The 20,990-nt window shown below is 41.8% G+C and overlaps 2 protein-coding genes across 6 annotated transcripts in view; one reads left to right on the forward strand and one right to left on the reverse strand.

The window, feature by feature from the left end:
• Positions 1-1,674: 1,674 nt before the first annotated feature.
• On the forward strand, positions 1,675-2,722 carry LOC133850857 (peptidyl-prolyl cis-trans isomerase, rhodopsin-specific isozyme). The gene is made up of 2 exons (XM_062287100.1): positions 1,675-2,263; positions 2,333-2,722. The coding sequence occupies exons 1-2, from the start codon at positions 1,757-1,759 to the stop codon at positions 2,534-2,536; spliced, it is 711 nt and encodes a 236-aa protein (XP_062143084.1). The 5' UTR covers positions 1,675-1,756; the 3' UTR covers positions 2,537-2,722.
• Positions 2,532-20,990, reverse strand: part of LOC133850839 (uncharacterized) — a 47,901-nt gene continuing 29,442 nt past the window's right edge. The window contains exons 1-15 of one of the 5 annotated variants that reach the window (XM_062287071.1): positions 9,603-9,747; positions 9,110-9,278; positions 8,925-9,049; positions 8,646-8,856; positions 8,443-8,575; positions 8,240-8,376; positions 7,559-8,182; positions 7,303-7,504; positions 6,869-7,245; positions 6,257-6,807; positions 5,889-6,188; positions 4,165-5,826; positions 3,180-4,108; positions 2,742-3,123; positions 2,532-2,679 (exon numbers count right to left, since the gene is read on the reverse strand). In XM_062287071.1, the coding sequence (XP_062143055.1) occupies positions 2,626-2,679; positions 2,742-3,123; positions 3,180-4,108; positions 4,165-5,826; positions 5,889-6,188; positions 6,257-6,807; positions 6,869-7,245; positions 7,303-7,504; positions 7,559-8,182; positions 8,240-8,376; positions 8,443-8,575; positions 8,646-8,856; positions 8,925-9,029 (5,667 nt within the window). In that variant the 5' untranslated portion in view covers positions 9,030-9,049; positions 9,110-9,278; positions 9,603-9,747 and the 3' untranslated portion in view covers positions 2,532-2,625. Of the gene's footprint in view, positions 2,680-2,741; positions 3,124-3,179; positions 4,109-4,164; positions 5,827-5,888; positions 6,189-6,256; positions 6,808-6,868; positions 7,246-7,302; positions 7,505-7,558; positions 8,183-8,239; positions 8,377-8,442; positions 8,576-8,645; positions 8,867-8,924; positions 9,050-9,109; positions 9,748-20,990 lie in introns of those variants that run through there. The other 4 variants (XM_062287070.1, XM_062287069.1, XM_062287067.1 and 1 more) reach the window with 4 other exon arrangements.

Genomic DNA, 20,990 nt, shown 5'->3' on the forward strand with positions numbered 1-20,990 from the left:
TTGCGGGGGCGGAGAGAACGGCACTGTTATTTGCTTTGTTTATTCTTTTTGCGTATGCCGTGCTCCCGCTCTGACACTTGCTGGTATGATCCAACAAGAATGACAGAGAGAGCAACGTCTTATGAAGTGTGCGTGCGGGTGCGAATGCAATGGGATCAATGTCTACAACAGTTATGATCCAAAAGCATATTAAGTACACGTATGTGTGTGCGTTCACTCACAATTAAGGTGTGAAGAGTATTGGCGAGTGGGGTGTGTACGAGCTACTGCTGTTCGCTTTGTTTATTCCTTATGCTTGTGCGGGCTATGCACCCCCGCTCGTTCAAAGGAATGTATCGGCAAATTGTCTTGCAGACACCACATTTAATTGTTAAATTTCGTTTATTTTTTTTTATTTTAGATTTTATTTATTTTATAAAGCTACTTTACAGAAAAACGAACTGCAGTTTTTTTGTGCCGTCCGCAATACTCTTGGAACAGCGAAATATCGATTCGTTTAGTAGCGAAACACCAGGTGAACATAATCCGCAGAAAGCGATATTCTCAAATGCGCATCATATTAAAATATCCACATTATGACATATGTACATATAAACACGATGGTATGCATTCGAGAAAAGAGGGAGAGCACAATGCATATGCTTGCGAGTGCGAATGCAATGGGCTCAATGGCTAGCACAGTTATGATCCAAAACCATAATAAGCACCTGTGTACATGTGTGTATACTCATAATTAAGTGTATGGTGTATTGGAGGGGGCGGAGAGCACGGCACTGTTATTTGCTTTGTTTATTCTTTTTGCGTATGCCGTGCTCCCGCTCTGACACTTGCTGGTATGATCCAACAAGAATGACAGAGAGAGCAACCTCTTATGAAGTGTGCGTGCGGGTGCGAATGCAATGGGATCAATGTCTACAACAGTTATGATCCAAAAGCATAATAAGCACATGTATGTATGTATGCGAGTTTGTTGACTTACAATTAAAGTGTGAAGAGTATTGACGAGTGGGGTGTGAACGAGCTACAGCTGTTCGCTTTGTTTATTCTTTGTGCTTGTGCGTGCTGTGCACTCCCGCTCTGCAACCTGCTGCTCGTTTTTGTTCGCCTGGTATTTCGTTGGCAAAAGTTTGAGAAACTTCAGCGTCCAGCCGAGTTCAAAAAAAGCAAAACGCATTTATGGCGCGAGCAGATGGATTTATTGTTATGGCGGGCATGTTAGAGTAAACATTTAATAAATGGTTCAACAATGTTGTAGCTTGTTTATTATGTGTGTAATTTGAATTATTGATTTTTTCCATTGATTTTTTCGACTAGAATTGAGTTCCCCATATTAACTGATTTACAAAATCCAATTTGAATACTCAGATTCGGTTGTATTTCAAAATTAAGAAAAGGTGTTTTGATTTGCCAAGAAATTTATCGCTTAAACAAAAATAGTCATTGCTAATCCTAATCCTTTAAATCGGGAGGCTCGCTGAGAATTTATAAGATATAATTTTTTTTATTTAAAATGTATGTATTTGTGAGTATTGGAGCTCAGGGTGCAATATAATTGCAACATTTAACAGAGAAAATCGATGACACATGTTTAAATAAGAAGTATATATTTGTATGTTTGTACATAGGTGGTTGTCTAGTTTGTTGCTCTTAACCTAAAATTTGTATGGCTTCCATTGGTTGTAGTCACTTGTTTGCAGGTTTTTTAATTCAGTTGGTCAGTGGTATTTCATCATACGCCGCGAGTTCCGTAAGAACAATGAAGTTTATTGGTCTTCTGTTGGTAGTGTCCACTCTTGTTGGAGTTGGAAATACTCTCAGCTTCACGGTGACATCCAGAATCTATATGGATGTTAAGCAAAACAAGCAGAAATTGGGTCGCATTACTTTCGGCTTGTTTGGGAAACTGGCCCCTAAGACTGTGGCCAACTTCCGACACATTTGCTTGCGAGGCATTAATGGGACGAGCTATGTTGGTGCAAGGTTTCATAGGATCGTAGATCGGTTTCTGGTGCAGGGCGGCGATATTATCAACGGAGATGGCACAGGTAGCATAAGCATCTATGGCGACTACTTCGAAGATGAGCAAAAAGCGATGAGTGTGGAGCATAATCGGCCTGGTTACCTAGGAATGGCAAATCGAGGACCAAATACAAATGGTTGCCAGTTTTATGTAACTACGGTGGGAGCTAAGTGGCTAGATGGCAAGCACACAGTGTTTGGCAAAGTGTTGGAGGGCATGGATACAGTGTACGCCATAGAAGATGTAAGTGCTGCAGTCGATGAATGTGTTTTGATGATTTGTGGTTAAATAGTCTGTCCGCTTGGTAAACAGGTGAAAACGGACACAGATGACTTCCCTATTGAGCCAGTGACGATATCAAATTGTGGCGAGCTTCCTACAGAGCCATTTGAGTTCTATCCCGATGACTTCAATATACTGGGCTGGGTGAGAGCAGCGGGTTTGCCTGTGACTAGTTCATTCCTCGTCCTGCTAATTTTTCACTACTTCTTTCGCCAGCTCAATATGTATTGCTGATGAAGCGTATTTTTGTTGTTTTATTTTAGCACATATAAATTTAACACATTAATAACTGCAGCACATCAGGTTCAATAAAAATCAATTGTTCACGCTGAGATCACGCCTCGCAGAAGAATGGGCAGCGTGGGTCCCATGTGTAGCTGGAATACGATATAAAATTGTATTAAACATGCAGTTGAAAATGTATACTGCGTTATCTTACATCAATGTAAATGTAGTCGACTATACGCTGATCGCGTTCGTAGTACTTTGACTCCGGCTTAAATAGTCCAACTAATTTAATTTCAACGCCAGAAAAATTTGAGTGATACGCGGTAAATACTTTTGCAAGTATGAAATGGTGCTTTTGGTCTGGATAAACCGAGGGATTCAAACTGTTGTAATACTCCTCGATCATGCGACGATCTCTGTCCGTCAAGACGCGCTGATGTCTCGTCAACTTATCAAAGTCGAAAGAGTGTGCGTGATTCAGTCTGGGACTCTTTGACGCGTCAAGAAGCCGTTCCCACATGTTTCGATAACCCTTGTCAAAGAATTCAGGCGCGTTGCACTTCTCCGCCCAGTAGGTGAACTGCTTGTCAGGTCTGAAAGAGCAACAGTCTAAAATCATAATGCTTAAAATAAATAATTGAAAGCTTACTGATTTTCCACATGGAAATCAACGTAGAGTCCAGGCACCTTGACAGCTGTGCGTGCAGATGCGATTAGTTTGCCTGGTCCAAAGAAATGCAGTCGCAATTCGAATCGCCTTAGCGTATTAAGAGTGAGGGGCCCCAGGTCCAGAACATAGGCAAGTTGTTCACATGGCAAAGGCTGCACGGTGAAATGCTTGACATTTGAAGCCTTGTAGGCTTGGGTTTTGTGCAGACTAATGTACTTATTATACACCTTTTGATGGATATCGTATAGCTCCGGATTGATTCGCAGTCGATGCAAGTAACGCTCCGTTACCAGCATCTGATTAAGTACAGTGGCATTCGGCAGTTCCTGATTGTTATTAACGAGCACATAGGTCTTTACCATCTGAAACAACCGATAATCGTGGTGACGTCTTTGTGCTGCTGACATATCCTCATCACTCTCCGATAGATGCGAGAAATCTATAGTGAAGGAGTCTTCCTGGTCGTCCTCTTCGCCCCGAAGACCCATAATATCTCCATCGACCTCTGTGATGCTCTTGAATGTTTCGTAGTTGTAAATTTTGCGCATAAAAGAGTATTCCTCCAGTATTTCAGAACTGCTTTGTTCCACCTTGGGAAGTACTGTCGTTATGTTCAAAATGGGCAGCACCCCTTGGCCACGCAGTCGGAAATAGCTGTTAGCACTGTTGTTGATCAGCACACCGAAGGAGCGCAGAAAGTTCTCGTTGAGTCCCAGTATGCCGTTAATTTTAATTTTATCAGCACCTAAAGGTTCGAGCTCTAGTTCTTCATCCTGCATAAGTTTCGCATATCCATCAGTAAGTATTTTCTCCTTGCTCTCCGGCAGCATTGGCATAACCAGCAATTGTAGAGGATATTTGGTCACATTCGATATACGTATGATGGAGCTGAAACTTTCGTACCAAGGCTGGAATGGGATACATTTATTATCATTTAAAATTAAATGTAAATAATTAATCTCACCTTGATATTTAAGTAGATATTGTCCTTGTGGAATTTAATTTTCTGCGCCAAATTAACCAGTGTCACTGAAAAGTATTGACTCCGACCACCAACAATGTCCAGTTGGAACAGCGATTTGACCTCGTGTCCCCGGCGAATGTGTGGTAAATGAAGCAGACATGATTGATGTTGCAGCTTAGGTACAAGACCACACTTCTCATAGAAGTAAATGAAGCGATCGGAGAAACAATATTCTGAGGATGCCAATGACAACTCCTGGCTGGACTCAATGTTTAGATGGTCAAGTATTTCGTCAATTGTCTGACGAACAAAACTCGAAGAACTGTAAATATCGCTGTTATCGAGCAAAGCATCTACCTCGTCCATGCGTACAATAAATCGCCGATTTGTTAGGTCGATTTCACTAATAATTTCGTCAATAATATCAAGTATAAGATGCCCAGTTTGTGTTTCCTTTTGAAGCTGACAGCGACATTGTTGGTAGCGTAATGTCATGTTCGACTCTTCCTCACAGGTAAAATTGTACTCGAGCGTAAGCAAAATCTGGGAGAGAACGTCGGCAACCAGATCGGCAGGATCGTCGTCGCCAACAAAGTTCTCGCTCACTTCGATGCGTTTCCATTTAAAGTTAGCTGAGGAGCAACCATGGTTTATGATCTCGACGCAATCATCGAATGGTTGTCCTCGATCAAAGAGTACCAATTCCGGTTGGAGTATGTTGACTTCGGGTACTTGCACTGAGAGACGTAGGAGCAGAGGTTTTTGCATTTTGTTGACGGCAAGCACATTAATGCGTCCTTCAATTTGCCTGCAGTATAATTGTTTCAAGGCCGCCTTATTTAGTATCACCAGTATTTCTTTACGTTCCAGACTATTCAACGAGACCTTGATCTGCTTTTCAAAATTGTGCTCAAACAACTCCTTGATACGAAAAGGACCTTGCGCCTCTAGCTCCACATTGTCTACAGCTAAATTAGTGTAGTTGATTAGATCGGCGGTTTCAATGTGGGAGCGTTCTTTCAAGGGCTGACTGGGTTTATAGTTGAATGCGAGCTGTTTGCGATCCCAACTAACATCACACTCCACAAAGGTTGCTTTGTATGTGTTCTTGATAACATTCTTACGCTGTGGATGTGTTACCTCTGTGATGTCCCACAGAAAATCACTGAAGAATTCTCCTTCCTCATAGCTGCTTATCAAAATCTCAATTTCCGCCTCCGAATTTGGTTGCATTTCCAAGAGTTTCGGAATAATTTCAAAGCGAGCGGTCAGCGGTTGATTGGTACAGGCAGACGACTTGACTTTGGGATTATAGGTTTTCAAACGGGATATCGCCGCACGATACGTGAGCAGTCCTCGATTAAATACTTTCAGTTTGAATTTGTACTTGTATTTATGTGCATAAAAGTCCTCCTTGAGGTCGGTAAAGAGCAGTCCGGCATCAAAGCCTTCTTCCATATTGCGATCAAAGTAAAAAGGGACTCCTTCCACTAGAAATGTGATGGGAACCTCCATAACATGATCGAACTGAAGATCAATGTAGAGTATATTGTGATACAGATCAGGATCAGTAAACATCGAGTCCATTGTTGTGTACATGCTCTGTCCAGTAGGCGCTAGCATTCCTCCTCGCACTGTCAGCGATTGAAACCGATCGTCTTTCTGTAAATAACAAATATTAATAGTCATAGAATAACTTGTTAAATTCTTGATTGTTTACTTACCAGCTTCATTGACAGCTTCGTGTTTGTCGGTGAGAAATTGTCAATGTAAAAGTGCACCTTATTTTTCTCGTAGACATGAACTCGCCGATGCACAAACATGGGCGTGATGCGCACTTCCGTTGGTAAAACGTTACCATACAAATGAAAGGGATAGGGATGTGGGTCGCCGACTATTTTTAATAAACCCGACAGTTTATTGTGGCCAACAATACGAAAGACGACAACACATTTGGCGATCACCTGCGACTTGGAGCCAATGTAAAACTTCCAAGTGCCATCACGAAAACTCATCTCATTTGGCTAGGAGAATGGATAGAATTGATGAGTTTCGAAAAGGCAAGACTGGCAGTAAATAAACGGTTACTTACAATGACATCAAAGTGCAAGAAGCCTCCTACTGACGATACGTTGGAAAATAGCATATTAAAATTGTATTCCTCTCCAGCATAGATAGTCAGTTCGGTCAGGTTAACAATGTTGTACCATTCAATCTCTGGTGTCGAGCAATTGTACTCGAACCATAGCTTAGAGCAAAGGTATTCCGATTTGATAAGAGTCTTCTGGTGATCCTCGCTTGACTCAGAGTCCCCAGGCGGCATCGTCGGGCAAATACGCACAGTAAGCGATCGATGGAAATATCCAACTCGATTGGGTATTATCAATATGGTTATGCTGCGTCCGGTGTTGGGACGCAGGTATATGATCTCATTGTCGCAGTACACTTCATTGGGATCGCTTGGTATGCCATTCCAGTCCATGAAGATAAAGTTGTTGTGTTTTTGGAAAATGCTAAAGTAGTTTGTCTCCAAGAGATTCTGTAGCGCCTCCTGAATAACGCGTTTGTCTGTTTCCGATTTGTCAAAGACTTTTTGCTTCTTGAGGTCCTTCAGCAGACGACTGGCCATGGCCGGGACAGGCTCTGATGTAGAGTTTAATAATTATATAGATTTTGATAATTATTAGAATATAAAATATGTTACCCATAACTTCCTCTTCAAATTCCGAGCTATATTCCGACTCATTGACGACGTAAGATTTTTCTGATAATAAATCATTTTCAATTGACGACAAGCGAGCATCAAGCGTCAAGTCAACATCCTCGAGGATGTCCTCATGAGCTCGCTGCAGTTCCTTGATGGGATCTCGCACAGTAATAGGCAGAATTTTGCTCGAGTCACGAATATTAAATATTAAGGGCTGCTCCTCGCCATCCTCAGTGGCATGAACTTGAAGGGTAATGGGAACAGCCAGCGGGTTCATGAGAAGCATAAAACGCTTCTGGGGCACTGCAAACGGTACAGTTCCAAACTCAACAAGTTGCGGAAAAGTGCGCAGCTGCACATTTTGTCCAGTGCCTCTGCGATGTTTGGCAGATGTTAGTCAGAATGGTGACAATTTACAAAAGTGTGGTTACTTGATCGACACATGGTAATACATGCCGTTCTCCACCTTGAAGCGCAGTGTAATGTTGAAACGGGCGGGCGCAATGACAAAAAGCGACAAATGGAACACGCCACGATTACAGGGCTCCAAAACGAATCCTTCAGCGGGCGTCATTCGCAATCCACAAAGCTCGGGCTCCAGACAATCCTTGTACTTAACTTTGGCATTCACGTCTGTAATATAAGTGAGACTTTAATTGTGAATCAATTATAATTTCACTTACAAACCATCTACGTTCAAGACTTTGATGTAGGCACAGTGCTCCTCTCCCAAGTAGATTTTGCGAAAATCAATTGTCTTCGGAAACATTTCGATTTCAATGCCGCTAATTTCGCCATCAGTTAGAACATAGTGTGTCTGCATGCAATCGTATGAATCAGTGAAGCAAAAGTTAATCCTGGTGCGCTGAAAGTACGGTGGATCCTGGTCATCTGGAAAAGGTTTTTCTTCATCGTAAAAAGGTCGAAATGTGAGCGCAATCTCGTGGGACGAAAAAGCTTCGATAACATCAGGCACTTCTAAATGAAAGTGTTTGGCAGCGTCGTCGTTATAAACAATCGTTTGGGCCTGATTCTCATCATCGAAGTCGTACATCAATATGCTGTGCATGCTAATAGCTTCCTCAAACATATTATTGGAGAATCTCGACATGGAGTTGGCTTCAGCCTGATCATCTAGCTCGACATGGAATTGATGTTTCATTTTGACTGCATGGGGACTCTCGTTGCAAACAATTATGGTGCGTGAAGATTCCTCATTGAATTTGGAGCGCCCAAAATGCACATAGCCTTTATTCATATATACACCCATTGACCTGGGAGTGTATTCGAATATCACAAGTCTGGGAGGAGCTGCAAAAAGGAATATTAACGATGAAGTCTTTGATGGAGATACTTTCATTATCTTACACATTCCGAACTTAATGTTAAAGAATCCTTTGTAATCCTGCAGTTTCTTCGGTTCAAATGTTATAAGCAATTTTACGTAATCCTCTGCCTGCACTGTGTAGTTATTTAAGTAGTTAAGCTTGAGTCCTTTATAGCTACTGCAAGTTGGAAATAAAAGTAATTTTTTATAAGTGCTTAAGTTGCAAATCAATTTTATCACTTACTTTCTGTACTTTATTGAGATTGGCTCTTTGGTAGGATTGTAGATGATAGTTTCATAATAGCTCTTATTCTTGGGCACAGTCGATGGAAGTACCATATGTTCGCAGATTGAGGCTTCTGTCAACACGCTTACCACTAATTAATAAAATAAGTAAATTGTAATAATGAAATATTTATATGTGAAAGAAGTTCTATTGCCAATTACCAATAATGGGCACTTCGAATATGATGTTTGGGTGAAAGCTGTGGATGAATATGTGACGACGGCGGTTGATATTTTTGGAGGATGTACACCGCAGGTTGATCCTTACATTAAGAACTTTGTCTGTCTGTACATAACGATTAAGTTCGTGTTGATCAATGGACACACATGTGTCTGTTGGACTGTCCGTGCTGAATTCTAGAAGTCGTGGGAACTGCACCACACTCGATGTTGAAATAACTTTAGTAATAAATCAAATGATAATTGTAAAAAACAACTTACCAGTGCATTATTGCGAATCGATAAGTTCAAGGTATAAGGTGTATTACTTCGGAATGCTCGCTTCAGTATAAACAATCGTGGTGCAATGTGCAGCGTGTCGATCATATTCGCATATTCGTTAAAGTCTGCAATCGAAAGATTAATTGGCTATGAATCGAAATGGATTTGGGATAATTGCTACTTACAATCTTTAAAAATGCAGCAACTACCCAGCTTGGAATGTGTGGCTGGATTCGATCCTGCTTTGGCATCGGATGGTGATGGTTGCAATGCCGAAGCGGACTCCACATGTGATAGGTCTTCCACTCCCCCCTGTTGAGGTGGGGGCGTATTCTCTTCATGTGCGCTGCAATTCTGGGATGTATGTGGTTCGTAGTGCCGACAATACGTAGACATTTTTATTTCATTTATGTTGAAAGTATAAACAAATACTTCAAAATTCGTTTTTTGTAGCAGTTGACGAGTTTAAATATATTACTTGTAAAGTTTGCTATTAACAATACATTTTTCTTTGGAATCCGCTTGCACACTGACAAAATAGACTGCCAAAATTCTACTGCGCAATGAGTTTTTGCATAGCGATTGCGTGGGAGAAAGAAAGAGACAGAGCTGACTGCATGGCGCTAGAGACGTATGAATTCATACAGGCATTACACTCACTCACACACTCATACTCACACTTCACAGAAAGACGCATGTTAAAAGAAACTAAATGAAACACATTGTATTTCTCAAGCGAAAACTGAACAAGTGTTTAGTTGTGATCTGTTTTATTCCGTTAAAATTTCTTAAACAGTTTGGTATGCGCTTGCCCACCGACATATGTATGTATGTATGTAACTCACTGCCAAAATTCGACTGCGCAATAAGTTAAGGAACTAAATAAAGAGATTTTGTTAAAGCAAAACAGCAAAAATGTTTAGTTGTGATCTGTTTTGTTATTACACTCTGTTAAAACGTCATTAACAGTTTCTGCAAGCTCTGTTAAAAAGAGACATTTGGTTCTGTTAGTTGCACTGTTCACAGATTTGGTACATCTGTGCAGGGACAAGCTTGTACCGAAAGTGTAGCGAAATTGCCACACTTATACCACAAATGGGACAATCAAAAGTTATTTTCATGTATTTTTATGTATGCATATAAATTATATCTATTGATTTTCATTTACATATTATTCGTAATAATAATATACTATTATGTATAGAATAAATCGAATTTAAATTAAAAAATAATAAACTTATTGAAGTTGGAAATGTTCTATTTTAATTTAATTGTCTACTGTTGGCCACAGGCCGAGAAGTTTCTTCGGGGAAAGAACTTATGTATGTACGTCATATAGTAGTATCAGGACACACATACTCAAGTTTTGGCAAGGAGCAGCCAGAGTCAGTGATACGCCCCGTTGTTGTTTGGCAAAACAATTTCAATTTGGCAGAAAAGCAGCGCTGCGTGTGACCGACAACATGTCGAACGTGTCGAACGTAAGCAGAAGACAACTGGCGACGGAGTTGGAGAGAGAGAGAGAGACAGAGACGGAGACAAATCTATCGTTGCTGGCCTCACAGAAGCCATATACAGTTCGTTTCAAACATTTAGAACAACTTGCAATTGCATGTCGTTTAATTTAGAAACATAAAAATGTCTTTAGATAAAATGTTATATTACCAGATAGTAGCTTCTGTAAATATATATTTAAATGTTCACTTAAAAATCTAAGTACAAATTGTCTTAAAGGTGTGAAACGCACTGTAGGGCAAGTGCAGTTGGCAGCGCGGAGGCAGAGACGGCAGCAAAGACAGACGCAGAGCTGCCAATGCACAACAAAGTCGTTTGGCAGCCTTATTTATTTGATCTGTTCGCTCTCTCTCTCTTCCTCTCTTTATCTCTGGCATTTGGCAAAAGGCAAAATGTCCTGCCTTTTGTGCAAAATTAATGATATGGCCAGGCTTAGAGTTGGGGGTCATCGACGTGCGGTTTGGTTTAGGTTGCCTCAACTCGTCTCGGTTCGGTTCGCTTCGCTTCGACTATTGCCCATTTTTATTGTCAACGGACACAAGTGCACAAAATCAAGTAAAAAACTGCCCCCAAAAAGATGTGCAGCCAGCAACCAGCAACCAGCAATCGACAAGCGGCCACTGGCAACGGGCAACGGGCAACCGGCAACCCGTAACCAACAACCGCAAAACGAACAAAGAAAATTGAAATGAAAAGAGGTAGTAAAAAGGGGAATGAAAGGATGTGCAGATGGCAAACTATTTTGCATGTGTTTCCCCCCATTTGTTCTTTCATTTGTTTGTGCGCCCCAAAAGTGGGTGAATCGCATTCTCATCTCCATTCTCATTCCCATTCTCATCCGCATTCTCATGTCCGTCGAAGGGCTTTGTGTGTTTATTATCGCTGGCAAAGCGCTTATAAATCACGCCACTTCACATGCACGAACAGCAACCGCCGCATCGAGGGGCACAGATAATGGAAGCCCACTGCCCACTGTCTATTGTCCACTGCCCACTGTTCACACATGTCAGACCCTCAAAATATTACGTATACGTTGTTCAATGGAGGCGAAAGAGACCCACGAAAAGCAAGACAGAAAACTGCTATGAAGCAATAGGAAATGGTGGAAATGAGGATTCGTCATCGCACAGTTTTATTAACAAATTAGCGAACAAGTTTTCAAGAGGAGTCAATTGTGTTTTATGTGATGTTGCAGCAGCACTGAATTGAGTGCTAAGAAGCCCAGCCATGAAGATGCTATCGACCCGCAAATGAACTAGTTGTTAGTAGTAGTAAGGTAAGTTAAAGCCGCACTTTCAATGCCAGAAGAAAGAAATAAAGAGCCAGGAGCCAGCAGAGCGGTTTTTATATGGCTCGGCTTATGTGGTCCTTACGACTGTAAAGTGGCAATTCTTTAACAATTTATGTTGCCAAACCAAAGTCGAAGCAAGTCGAGGCGAGTTGAGTCGAGTGTGTGGCACACTCTGCTCTGTGTCCTCTGTGGCTGCAACAGCTGACGCCAGCTGAGCTTTTCTTTTTGTGAGTGTGTATGTGTGTGTGTGGAGTGTGCACACGCATAGAGCGAGGTTGAAGGGTTCGCTTTTTATTTTGTTGGACCGTCGGCTGTGAAATTTTCGTGAATTTATGAGCACTTGAGAGCAGGCGCCATCGTCATAGCCAACGGCTGCGCAGCGATGTCCTCAACGACATCCCCATTGCCATTTTACCATTGCGACTTTGTTGGCCTAATATAAATTTCAACTTGAACAACAACAGCAGCTGAAGCAGCAGAAGCAGCAGAAGCAGAAGCAAGGGGTCGAGGTCGATGTTGGGCATCGCCCGGCAACATTTTAATGCGCGTCGCGGTAATTTTTTTCTCGTGCTTTTCATTTTTTTTGTTGCCTGTTCGCCATTCTAAGTGGCAGGCAGCGTGCGCAATAAAACGCTCTCCAAATGCCATGAAAGGATTGCGGCCAAGTGTGTGCGCTCGTAAATCGTAGACTGTGGACTCTAGACTAGAGACTGGAAACTGGAGACTAGAGAGAGACTCGAGACGCAGACCCTTTGCCGTCGCATAAAAATTAGTTTACGTGGCACATAATTTTACATTAATTTCATTTGAAATGACCCAGCAAAGCACACTGACTGAGGCTCGATGCCAACCAAGTTGAGGACACGGCCTAGAAGTGTCTCACTCGCTGCAGTTGCCACCCACTCGACCGCAGGGTGAAAGGAAGAGGAGGAGGAGGAGGAGGAGCACACGCTTTGCCAAAAACCACTTTGCCACATTTTAAAGTATCTGTCACATAAAATACACACAGACTGCTTTTGCCTGTGGCCACAATGCAAGAGGGGGAACAGAGAAGGGAAGGGGGTGACTGCAAGCTGAAAACAAAATGCAACAAAATATTTTGTTTTTCCTCAGCGCAGAAAAAAAAGAAGAAGCAAGGAAAGCGAAACAAAAACAAACACAAATGCTTATAAAATGATAAGTTGTGTGTTTCCAGCAAGACGTTGACGTTGACGTGGCAGTGAAGTCAAGTGAAATGTATGAGCAACTGAATAAGCCAGAGCGGCCAGAGCAAGAAGCAGCAGCAACCACTGGCAACAACCACAACAACTTACTATCAACAAGAAAAACAGATGCAGCAACATTATCGTTGTCAACGTCAGCGTCGATGTGCTGAGGAAATATTTTGTGTGAAATTATTGCAACAGCAGCATCAAGACAACGAGACCACAAAAGACAACAATGAAAAAAGTGTAGCATAAACATTAAAGTGCAAAGCACAAGGGTTGCGAAATACGGGGCGTATGCGCAACGTAATGAACTGGGAAGCTGCCAATGTGGCAGTTCAGCTAATTTGCGTGACAAATTGCTTAGACTGAACCGCATTGGCACTGGCAAATGGCCAGTTGATGTCAGTCAGCTAATATAAATGAAAACTCATTAAAAATTTACAACTGATTGACTGCACAATGTTGAAATGTTCAATGTGCAGTGTTGGGTGATATTTGGCCAACCATTTCTGACAGAGTTGCACGCAAAGGGACGTGCCCGTGTTGTCAAATGATCCATGCATCCATGCAGCAGCAGCGGTCATATGCTACACAAAACACAGGCGGCAACCAACTAACCCAACCCAACCCAACCCAATCCAACCTGCTGCCCATTGAATGCCCATTGCAATTTATGCTAATGCTCGTTAGTGAAATCAAACAGCAGCAGCAACAGCAGCAGTAGTGAAACAATTGTGCAAACAACAGGGCCGTAAAGCAAACTACGTGAACAATCGACAGACGGGGAGAGCGACGCGTTGGCCTGACAGACAGACGGACAGACAGACAGACGGACAGACGGACAGATGGACGGAAGCGTTGCAGCTGTCGGTTGCACAAAATATTGACGCATATATTGCCAGTGACAATTAATCTGCTAATTGCCAATTTAAGCACGTAAACCAAACACAGGCAACATCGCCAACAGAACGGAGCATCGACTGTAGCATCAGGGGTGTGGCACACACACATACACACACACATAGCACACACAGTTGGTCAGTTCCGAGTAACTCTCTGGCAGTTATGGGCTGCCCAACGATTTGAAAAGTATACGAGAATTGCGATTGCAACTGAAACTGCAACTGAAACTGCTTTTGATTTGTCGCTTGAGCAATGCGAATGACATTCGAGCACTTCTCTACCTAATTAGAGCTAATGAAAGTCAACAGAGACTCGTTGCGAGAGTGGCCCACAGTGCGTATGAATAATCAGGAAACAAACTCGTAAATACATAAATTAGTTTTGTTGTTGACACGCCGATTTGATTTACGGATCCGACGATGTCGTTCTCGTTGACGACGTGCCAGCATCATCTCTCTCCGGATGTGAAATTCAAACCCGTACCCCCTCCGTACCCACCCCCCACCTGCACCCGCATCCACATCCAAATTCAAGGGCTGAGCTGCTGAGCACAATGGAAGTCTAATGAACACCACTGATGATGCCTTGCCTCCTGTTTGCATTGAGCTGAGCTGAGCTGAGCTGAGAGTGTGCTCTGAATTTTCACTATATTTTTGCAATATTGTAAACTTTGAGGCGTCGCAAGAGGTGTGGCAAGGGGTGCGCTGGCTTCACAGCTAAATGCACATCATTGTTGCTGGCTTGAGGCGACTCGCATTTGCCTTGGTTATTTTTTCAATTTTGTTGGGTAAAAAGGGAAAATTGCCGCAGCTCATTAAATTTAAGCAATGGCCAACCAGAGTGAAAGAGATATCAAGAGAGGGAGAGCGAGAGCGAGAGAGAGAGAGAGGGGGGAGACAGCAAAAAGTAAAACCACAAAATCCTTTTGCGCTTGCCTTTTGGCAGCAATTGAAACACAAAGAGCGTCATTGTCATCTCCGTCGACGTCATTTACCACATTCAAAATGTCATTAAAAGCATACTAAAATTAATTTGTAGCAATTAGTTGCAAATTGCAAGAAAGCAAAAGAAACCCAGAACGAGAATGAGAACGAGAACGACAACGACAACGAAAACAAAGCAAGCCAGCGAAGAAGAAAAGAAAAGCACGAGCCAAAGGGCCAGAGTTTTCCGCTTCGGTTTCCCCGCTTTTCCCTGTGCGTCGTCCAGCTGGAAATTGCTCAACATTTTTATGTGTTTTTGTGCATTTAGAAAACTGTCTATAGAAACGCTGAGTAAAATCATAAAAACTCGCTGGCAATTGCGCTTTATGCGGCCTCAAGTGGAGAGGGGCGAGTGGGGAGTGGGAGTGGGGAAGCAAGTCTAGTTGAGCATAAATAAATGCTGTGTTATTTTTGGCAATTATTTTCACATTCGAGTGTCTGTCCCTCCGACAGAGCTCATTTGTAATTTGCAGCCGGGAAATGCTTGAATGGTGCTCAGCTGTTGCTGTTGTTGTTGTTGTTGTTGCTATTATTGTTGTTGTTATGCGACTGACGCCATTAATTAGCCAGCTATGTTGTCGGCCTCCGTCAGCAGCAGCAACGACAGCAAAAGCAGCGCCATGGAGCGATAGACATCTTGGTGCCAGCATTTGTCTTGACAAGCAGCGTTTTGGGGCAGCGCAAAAGAGGACTCTTTATATATATGGAATGGGTTCGCTATAGCAATATAGCTATAGCTATGACTATGGAATAATCGCCTCGAGAATTGGAGTTGGAGATGGAGTATGACACATGTTGTCAGCGTGCCCATCTTTCTGGCTCTGGCTCTGGTTCTGGTTCTACTATTTTCGCCGCTAATTGGAAAATGTCACAATTTATTTTATTTTTATGTTTAATTGGATTCTGCTTGGGCAAAGTTTTTGCCCCAGGCTACGCAATGGCAGGGAATAGGAGTGAGAGAGAGAGAAGACATGCTCGTCGCCAAGGTACAACGCATGATAATTTTCTTAATTTGCGCGCCTTGATGAGCAGCCAGATAGATGTGGGCGGAGTTTGAGAGGAGACGAAATGAGCAGGGAAGCGACAGAGCAATGTGTGAGAACCGAAACTTTTTCCATTTTCCTGATGGCATGTGTACGTGTAAAAGTTTTGCTCTACTACTATAGAGGAAGCAAGCTCACTAGCAAGGACGACAAGGACAACGACAACGATGACTCTTCAAAGGTGCAAATAAAGTAAATTATTAGTTTCTCTTTCTTTTTGCCACTCGCTGCTGCTGCTTCAGTTGCTTCAGTTGCTTTAGTTGCTGATGCTTCTCTACTTGTGGATTTCCGCTTCAATTACTTGCGCTGCTCGCATAAATTTCATTTGACAAACTTATTTGGTAGTTTTAGCAAGGTACACAGAGACACACACACACAAACACACACACGGATACACACATATGTTGTGCTCATGGACAAATTAAGAACTTTGGCAATTGCTTGCCTAAAAATGTCAATTTCAAGTTAGTTTCATTACTTTAACTTTTCTCTCTCATTACTTTAACAATCTTTGTGCTGCTTGGGCAGTGAAATGTTCCATTTCCATTTTGGGAATAATTGTATTAATAAAATTCTATATTTATGCTAAAGCATGAGAGCGTGTTCCATATGTGCTAAGCTAAAGCTTTGCTTTGAAATCAAGGCGTCTTTAAATATAATTTCTCAGGCATATAAATAAATCACGTTGTCTGCAGATAAAAAGCTTTATTGGCTTCATTTAGACAGAAAAGTGAGACCAGAAACGGGAGCTGAAGGAGCAACAGGAGGAACAGCAGCAGCAGCAGCCGCAGCAGCAGCGTTGGCTTAATGAGATATGCGTTACGTATACGCCACATAGGCAGCGACCAGAGTAGGCGCCCTGTGCTACAGTGCGCATAATAAATTTTCATTTTAATGACTTAACGCATAAAAACAAGAGCAGCAACAGCAACAAAAACAACAACAACACAAGCCACAGCAACAATGCACACAGGTTTACAGGTGTTGTTGTTTTTATTACCATTTTGAGTTCGTCCTTTGTTTTGCTAGATGTGTGTGTACGTGTGTGTGCGTGTGTGTGTTTGTTGTTTGCGTACATATTTCTTTACTTCATTTGTTACGCATTTTGCCTCCCTCTCTTTCCCCCTCAGGCGACCGTTGCTTCAGTTGCCCAAGAGGCTTCACGTAAATGTGTTGGCAAAACATTTTTATGATGACGTGCTAAAGGGATCTCTCAGTGCTCGTGGCTCTCCCACACTCTCCCCTCCACCTTTTTCCCCTTCTCCACCTCTCGTTCCGCTGCTGTCACGACTTTGGCGCTTTGCAGCAAAAAGTTAATTAGAAATTATGCTCGAGCTGCTATAATACAGCACACACGAGACAACAGTAACAACAGCAAAAGCAACAGCAACATGCACACAACACCTTTGGGTTATTAGACAGATATTCTTGAATACGCTCGCACTCACACTCACATTCGCATTCATATTCATACTCACTCAGGAACAGCAGGTTAGACACACGTTTGCTGCATTAAAGCTAAGGCTAATTAATGCCACTTTTGATGCGTGCTCAGGAGAAGCGTGTCACGCTTTAAAGTGTGAGCACGGACGGATGTGTCTTTAATTGTCCATTCCGGACTTGAGATTTGCTCGAGATTAGGACACATACTATATGGCACAGCATGCAATAAAATCTCAAGTCATATTAACATACACTGAAAGTAAATAAACATAAATTCATAAATAGTATATTCTCTTTTCAAATTATACATAATTAAATAACAAAATTATTTTGAATTCTACAAGAGTCTTAGCTGTGTTTCAAAATTTCAACATCAATTATATATTTTAAATAAAAATGTTGACGAATATGTCGCGGAATATGTAATGCTTAGGTCTAAGATTCTAGTTCTGGTAGAATACAATTGAAAATTGTGGCTTTGTGTGGCTTTTTTATGCGTTGCTAGGTCTGGTCACTCTTCTCTTCTGGGACGTGGCGTGAGGCAGACACGTGCAAGCGATCAACTAACAAAAAGGAATATGCAAAAAAAAACCGTTATGTAGTTTTGTTTCTGTCGCACTGCTATTTCAAACTTCAGAGTTGTATGTAGAATATATGTACATACATACATACATATGTACGTACATATATTACAAATTTAACAAATATGAGCAGAAATTATAACATATTCTTCAGCTATTTATCAATACATTGTAAATAGCTTTAATTCTCCAACATATGCATGTACATATATGTATATTTATGTATTTAGTTCAAGCTGCAGTCACGAGACTTTGCCGTCTCTAGTTGAACGCAACTAAACTGTACTGCACTGTTGTTGTGTATTGTTTTGGTTTTGCATTCTTTGACTGCGATTCGCCAGCGAGGCTATAACCACGGCCAGTGCTATTTCGCACTCACTGTGTCGCCGGCACAAAGCCAGGCATAAATCCTCGACATTGCCACGCCTTGAATGGCTCTGCTGCTGCTGTAGCTGCTGTCATTGTCACTTGGCCCGGCGAAAATACGACAAAACTTATACACACAAACAGCTTTAGACTTGGAGGAATCGCGGGGAAGGGGGCTTAAATCTAAATTAAAAATTTTGCACAACGCAAAAATCAGCGATAAAAGAAACATAATCACAAGACAGACAAAGAATGAAGCAGCGTAAAAGCAACAAAGAAAGCGAGCTCTGTGGGCGGACATTTCGCAAGGGAAATATAATATTCGCAGTCAATTTTCTTTTATGTGTAGCACACTCACACTCATGCACATATGTAAGTATACGCACACACATACACACTGTGACACGTGGACTGCTTTCATTTTTATAGCACTAAACATATTTTCTACTTGGCATATGTTTTTGCTATTTTTTCTACGCCATGTTTTGAATGTGCAATTATTATTCGCCAGAATTCGCGACAACAGCCAGAAAGAGAAAGAGGAAGAGAGAAAGAGAAAGAGGAAGCTAAACTTGCATAGTCAGGCCATTTCGCTAGCTTCATAGGTATGTATGTAAATATGCCTGTGTGTATTTTTAATACATTTACTTTATGCCAAAGTTGCACAACAAAAACAAAAGCAAAAACAAAAAACCAAAAAAGGAGGCAACACAAAAAATATAGCATTGTGGCCTTATCAGCAAACACATCAAGAGTGTTTTGCTCGATGGCACATTGGGGAGCAACTTCACGAGCATCAGATGAGCGAGGTGGAGTGTGTATGTGTGTGTTCCCTCTGTGAGTGTGTGTGTGTGCGACAGTGACTAATAAAAGCGCTCGAATGGCCATCGACCGCCCCCCTCAACTCCTTTCGCTCCGTCGCTGAAAAAGCAATATAATAGTCAAGCAGCGGCGCGCGTGTAATATGCATACAATATTTTCATTTTGCCGCTTTATTTTTTTCACAGTTTTCATTTGTTACTGCGGAAACAGACACACACACACAAAAGTACAAATGCAGTACGCAGAGATACCCTGTTTCTTACGATCAAATTATGATTCATATTGTAGCTTTCTACATATTGTATTGCTTAGCGATGATATCGAAATAAATTATAGAAAATTATTTAAGTGCGAAAAAGACATTGCTACAAGTTTAACTGCATTTGTGCAGAATGTAACATACATATGTATGTGAAAGTGTAAGGCTAGGAGGCGGACGCAGGTAATAGTGTAACGTGCCCAGTTTAGTGGGCGTGGTCAGACAGGTTAGCTTCGTAAAGATCAGTAGTGACTGAGTCACAGTCACAGCCTAAAGCTTCTTATAATGAGTTGTAAAAAAGTCAATGCCAAAAATTTGTATGTATGTGTGTCAAGTGTATGTGTGTGTGTTTGATTAGGCGGCGGACCAAGATATTAATGTGGGCGGACCTTCTAAAAGGGCGTGGTCAAGCACTAGAGCTTCACAAAGATTGCCTACCTTAAATGTGAATGTCGTCCTCAACAGTTGTATAACTTCTACTCAACAGTTGAGATTCTCATCAAGGCATTGCAGATGATCGTTACAAATGACTTGCCAAAAATGTAAGAAAAAGGCTGCCAAATGTATGCCAATATGTTTGACTAGGCGGCGGACCAAGATATTAGTGAGGGCGGACCTAATAAATGGGCGTGGTCGGACAGCACAGCTTCAGAAAGATTGTCCAGCAGATATAGATATGTGTGGGTGTGTTTGTGTGCGCTTCTAATAAACTGCTGTTTAATATACATGCAGAATGTCGACGAATTAACAGAGTAAACCGCTATTAATCAATTTATGCAAAAGGGCGAAAAAGTCGATGCCAAAAATTTAGCTAAATGCCTTTCAAATGTATGTCAAAGTGTTTGACTAGGCGGCGGACCGAGACATTAGAGTGGACGGACCTAATAAATGGGCGGGGTTGGACTGCAATGCTTCAGAAAGATTGCCCAGCAGATATGGGTATGTGTGGGTGTGTTTGTGTGCGCTTCTAAGCAACTGCTGTTAAGTAGATATGTAGAATAGCAGCAAATTAACAGAGTAAGCCGCTGTTAATCAATTTATGCAAAAGTGCGAAAAAGTCGATGCCAAAAATTTTGAAGAAAGCCTTTCAACCGCATGCCAAAGTGTTTGACTAGGCGGCGGACCGAGACATTGGAGTGGGCGGATCTTCTAAGTGGGCGTGGTCGGACGGCGAAGCTTCAGAAAGATTGCCCAGCTATGATGGATATGTGTGAGTGTGTCTGTGTGCGCTTCTAATCAACTGCTGTTAAGTAGATATGTAGAATAGCAGCAAATGAACAGAGTAAGCCGCTGTTAATCAATTTATGCAAAAGTGCGAAAAAGTCGATGCCAAAAATTTTGAAGAAAGCCTTCCAAATGCTTACCAATGTGTTTGATTAGACGGTGGACCTCGATATTAGTGTGGGCAGACTTAATAAGTGGGCATGGTTTGGAGGGCTTTACAAAGATTTTTTAACAGTTGTGCAGTTCTTACTCAAGAGTTGCGCTGAATTTCAATGCATAGCATGTTATCTATTGTATGAGAAAATCGCATGCCAGAAATTTAAATAAAACTCTTTGAAAAATATGTACATATACATATACATATATATACATATACATATGTATAAAAGAGTGGGGCTAGACGGCGGACCAACCAATTAGTATGGGCG

Source organism: Drosophila sulfurigaster, chromosome 2L (genome assembly GCF_023558435.1).
Source record: "Drosophila sulfurigaster albostrigata strain 15112-1811.04 chromosome 2L, ASM2355843v2, whole genome shotgun sequence".
Taxonomy (NCBI): Eukaryota; Metazoa; Arthropoda; class Insecta; order Diptera; family Drosophilidae; genus Drosophila; species Drosophila sulfurigaster.

Bases quoted from the DNA above. Each gene is read 5' to 3' on its own strand.
- LOC133850857 (XM_062287100.1), top strand. From the start codon at position 1,757: ATGAAGTTTATTGGTCTTCTGTTGGTAGTGTCCACTCTTGTTGGAGTT. The intron at 2,264-2,332 runs GTAAGTGCTGCA...CTTGGTAAACAG, and splicing joins CAGTGTACGCCATAGAAGAT to GTGAAAACGGACACAGATGA.